General features: G+C 40.1%; 1 protein-coding gene across 1 annotated transcript in view; it reads left to right on the top strand.

Moving 5' to 3' along the window:
• The window catches only part of Nak (Numb-associated kinase), a gene marked incomplete in the record, with an annotated part of 46,370 nt that overhangs the window by 1,434 nt on the left and 39,936 nt on the right, over nt 1-5,000 (top strand). The window contains 5 exon segments of the mRNA XM_086546872.1: nt 235-438; nt 1,034-1,166; nt 1,439-1,542; nt 2,306-2,519; nt 3,555-3,995. Coding sequence (XP_086402998.1) covers nt 235-438; nt 1,034-1,166; nt 1,439-1,542; nt 2,306-2,519; nt 3,555-3,995 — 1,096 coding nt within the window.

Below are 5,000 nucleotides of genomic sequence, written 5' to 3'. Positions count from 1 at the left end.
TATTTCTAAGAAATAGATTATATAAGCAGAATAGGAAGGACTATTCCAGGAACAGATTATATATTTCTATGTCTCTCTCTCTCTCTCTCTCTCTCTCTCTCTCTCTCTCTCTCTCTCTCTCTCTCTCTCTCTCTCTCTCTCTCTCTTTCTTTCTTTCTTTTTTCTTTTTTTTTTTTTTTTTTTTTTTTTTTAGATATTCATTACATTAGCACATACATTATACTTGACCCCCAGGTTGAAAACATCCTGATCAGCACCGAGGGCAGCTACGTTTTGTGTGACTTTGGTTCTGCGACCTCCCGCGTTTTGTGCGGGACAACCGATGGCATCACACGGGTGGAAGAGGAGATCCAGAGATACACCACGCTGGCCTACCGTGCCCCAGAGATGATCGACTTGTACCTAGGGAAACCTATCACCACCAAGTCGGACATTTGGGCAAGTTTTGATGGAGCTTTGTATGTCACCCTTTTTGTTTGTTTCTTTGTTTTATTTGTTTTAGTTTATTTGTTTAGATCTTGGTATCCTTTGTTCTCTGCCAGAGACTTGAAGGATTTAGGACTTTGACCTGTAGGTAGTACAGGAAATTATTGTGATGTGGCAAGTTTCAATGACTTTGATATTTAACTTTCAGCTTTGTTGGCAGTTGGTTTTGTGATGTAAAATTTATTGATTTGTTTCATTTTATTGTTTTTATTATTTTTCTTTTACAAAATAGTTATTACAGCTCAAACTAGAGAATTGCATGCAATTAACGCATGTTAAACAGTTAAACATGAAAGCAGGGCTAAAAAAGATATATCTGGCTGCTAAATTTTCTTATGATATTCTTGTATTAAAATTATTTCCAGATGCACTATACTCATTATACTATTACTCACTGGTATTCATGATTCATGATTGACACTAGTTGATACTCAAAATTAATTGTTGTTATTCACTGGTACTCATAATTCATCACTGATACTCACTGGTACTCATAATTCATCACTGATACTCACTGGTACTCATGATTCATGTTCTCTTACTGCAGGCACTAGGTTGCATGTTGTATAAGCTGTGCTTCTTCACATTGCCATTCGGTGAGAGCCCCCTCGCCATCTCTTCGGGAAACTTCTCCATTCCAGACAATGCAAAATACTCCAAGTCCTTACAAGCCCTCATCCGTGAGTAAAACCAGTGTTGTGAGGTTTTAGAAACTTCTATTGGAAGGCTTAGCTATCCTGTCATGAAGTTTTAAGAGAATTTAGGCTGAGATGAGGTATTTAAAGAGGATTCTAGAGGAACCCCTTGAGGAGATATAATGAGATACTGAATCATTGTGATCCTCATAGAAAATGAAACGTGTTATACTCTATTCAAGAAACTTGGGTTAAATCTAAAAGGGAGGAGGGAAAGTTCTCATGATGATTCACATGATTTCTCACCCGATCTCCAGGATACATGCTGGATCCGGATCCAGAGACACGTCCAGACATATACCAGGTGTCCAGCTTGACCTTCATGATGGCTGGAAGAGAGTGCCCTGTCAGGAATGTCAATGTAAGTAGGAGGGTGTGGTGACGGTGATCAGAATTCTTGTTTTTGTTATTTATTTGTTCTAGTTTTGTTTATTTTCTGATCACCTTTTTTTTTTTTTTGTCATTATTGTTGTTATTATTTTTATTATTATTATTGTTATTGTCATTATTATTATTATTACTTTTATAATTATTATTATTATTATTATTTTTTTTCTATTGTTATTGTTATTATTGTTATTATAATTGATATATGGGTGCCATGACATACATGTCGCACTGATTAGGCCTAAAAGATGGTTGTCAATGTGTGCGTGACACGACATCGGGATCTACTCACAGTTGAAGCACACACACAGTCATGAAGTATTATGGCTGTAACGGCACTAGCTCCAGAGCGACAGGGTTCCAAAGTCAGCCTAAACCCACATTTTATGATGGTTTTATGGAAAAATATAGTTTGGGCTAGTCTGCAATACCCAGAGGGCGGAGTAAACATTTTCCCCGTCCCTCTAATTTTTAGCCATGCCGCTAGTGTCATAGACTGCCTGCCCTGACAACTAGTTAGGTTGTTAGGTGCCCCGTCTGCAATGGGTTAAATCTTAATCTCCACACATTGTGAGTGGGAGTAATATTTTGTTACTATTTTCAGACAGTGAAGTAAAATGTAAGAGAATGTTGATTGTAAAATATTATGGAAATTATTAGGGCCAAAAAAATTTAATGATTACAGAATTGAAATTTAAGATAAACTAACAAAGTCCCTGCAAATGAAAATTTCACAGAATGTCACAGTCCCGTCGTTAGACCAGCTCTGTCAGATGGTCAGCGAGAGAGAGCAGCAGTCGTCAGTGAAAGTCAGCCGCGCCCCCATAGTGCCAGTGATAGAGAGTACCTCGGTTGCCCCACGGCAGCGTCCAAAGGCGTCACAGCATCCAGGCTCTCTAGGGGGCCCTGTTGGGGCTCTCCCTCTCGGCCCTCCACTGCAGAACACACAAGGTTTGTGTTTCTTTCTTTGGGGGGTTGCTAGCTCTGTCCTTTCTTTCTTTTATTTTCTTTTTCTTTCTTCCTCTCTCTCTCTCTCTCTCTTTCTCTGTTTTTCTTCATTAGCTCTGTTTTTTTCTTTTTTTTTTCTTTTTCTTTCTCTTTCTCTTTCTTTTTTTCCTACCTCTGTTATTTCTTTCTGTGTTTCTTTCTTTCTTCTCTTCTTTCTTTTTTTCTCTTTCTTTCTTTCTGTCTTCTTTATCTCTTTTCTCTTGTTCTTTCTTTCTGTCTTCCTTTCTTTCTTTCTTTTATTTTTTTTTAATGTTTCTTTTCTCTTTTCTTCTCATGTCAGAGGAGGTGTGAGGGAGAATAGGGAGAAACCAAATATGATAAGTATAATAAATGCAATTGCAGATCAGTTTGAAGTGGAAATGTAGTTTCATTGAAATTTTATCTAAAGTTACAGATTCTGTGTCATCTTTGGTCATCACATAGTTATTTAATGTTGTCTTTTTGAGCATCATTTCTGAAGGAGTTGACTATTGTTATAGAGATCTTGATGTTGATTACTTCAATAAATGGAAGTGGAAATAAGTAAAGGATTGATTAAATTAATCTGATACCCTTGGAATAAGATAGTTCTTTAGTGATAGATATTACTGTCTCTCCACTTTATCTGGGTAGAATAAGGTAAGCAGACCTATTTTCCCTATAAAAGGTGGCATATGAATGATTGAAATGCAAATATTCAGTTGTTTACTGTTACATGAAACAACCATAAGGAAGAAGGTTTTCAGTAAGGGTTCTGCTCTTATATTTCAGCTAGAATTATTATTTTGACATGTATCTATAGAGTAAGTGATATCAACTTTCAGTCACAAGAGTTGTACATGACTTGAAGTTTTAATGCAGTTTTTAAATTTTAGGCAGTCATAATTTATTGAGCAAGTGCTTGATCAGGTAATCTGATGCTAATGGGGAACTTTTTTTTATCAGTTGCATACGCTAGAGTGGATGTTTTGCAGGTGATATTTTTGTGTTTCATTTCAGGTTTGAAAAGAAGCATGGGAGTGGCATCCAGTGAGAGTGGTAATGTCCAGCAGCAAACACAGCAGCCAGGCCAGCAGCAGCAGCAGCAACCACAGCAGCCACAGCAACAACAACAAACACAGATAACACAACAGCAGCAACAACCAGCACCACAACAGCAGCAGCCACAGCAGCAGCCGCAGCAGCCGCAGCAACAACACAGTCAAGCATCGCAGCAGCAAACACAGTCCTTAGGGGATGTGAGCCCCACCACAGCTTTCCCCCCTGCGGCATTGTTTGGGTCTGAGACCTTTCCTCCCACCCACCAGTCATTCCCCGCTAGTCAGTTTGGGCCTTCAGCAGGAGGAGGGACAGCTCCAGCAGGAACAGCCAGCAGTCAGCCCCCGAGCTTGAGCACTCAGCCTTGCTCCGGGTCAATGGAGGCATTTTTCCCACCTTCAGGTAATTCATCATCAGTCTACTCATCGTCATCTGTATTCTCTACTTTCCCATCCTCCTCCTCTTCTCGTTCTGCCTCTCCCTTTACTACTACTTCTTGTTCTTCCTCTTCTTTGCTGTACCCTAAGAAAGTGCATGTGGATGGCCAACAAGCTGGGTGCTTAAGGTGGAGGGACATTCCTCAGATTTCAGGCCAACCTCAGGCAAGTGCCTTACCCAGAGTTGACAATACCTTGGGGAGTGCTGGTATGGGTGCCAAACAGGGGAGTAAAGACACCCTTCCTAGCCCTGGAGAAGACTTGCTTAGCTTTGTGGACGTCACTTCAGGTTCTGGTGAGAGCAGTAGGTCTAACTCTGGAGCACTCAATGCCCAGATAATGCAGATGTATGCATCCCCCTCTCAACCCGGTGCTCATTTTGGTGCAGGTGTGGCTGGCCAGCTGCGGCCCAGCACGCCTTTTGTTCAAAACCCCAGGATGTTGCCTCCCCATCCTCAGCCATACCAGGTTGGGAGAGGGATAGGAATGGCTTCCAGTACCTTTGCTAACAATAATGCCTATAACTTAAATAACAACAACTGTTTCCCTGGTGGGTGGGCAGTGCAGAGAATGTCACAGCCGCAGCAGCAGACGAACTCTGCAGCCGCGATGGTGCCACGAATGACCAATAATTTTTACACGAGTCATTTCCCAGCCATGAACCCAAGTCAGCCGAGAATGGTTACCTCTCATCATCCAAACAATAACTCCCACTTGGCAAATGCTGATCCTCTAGATCTTCTCCAGTTTTAGTGGATGATAAAGCTTATTCCTATATTGTTATACTATTTTCTAATAGTTGTGACAACTTTCCTTAGTAATAATATCAGGCCTAACAAACTTTTGCTCAAAAGAAGTGTGTTTACTAGCATTAATAGCTAATGCTATATTCTAATTGATTACTTATTTTTAGTGTTAGGTAGTAAGTGATAAGTTTAAATGTATATATCCCATAGACTGTGTTCAGTAA

Source organism: Penaeus japonicus, unplaced genomic scaffold (assembly GCF_977035675.1).
Source record: "Penaeus japonicus unplaced genomic scaffold, GWHDUDI00000001_assembly GWHDUDI00000018, whole genome shotgun sequence".
Lineage (NCBI taxonomy): Eukaryota > Metazoa > Arthropoda > Malacostraca > Decapoda > Penaeidae > Penaeus > Penaeus japonicus.
This window is presented reverse-complemented; position numbering and strand designations above follow the sequence as displayed.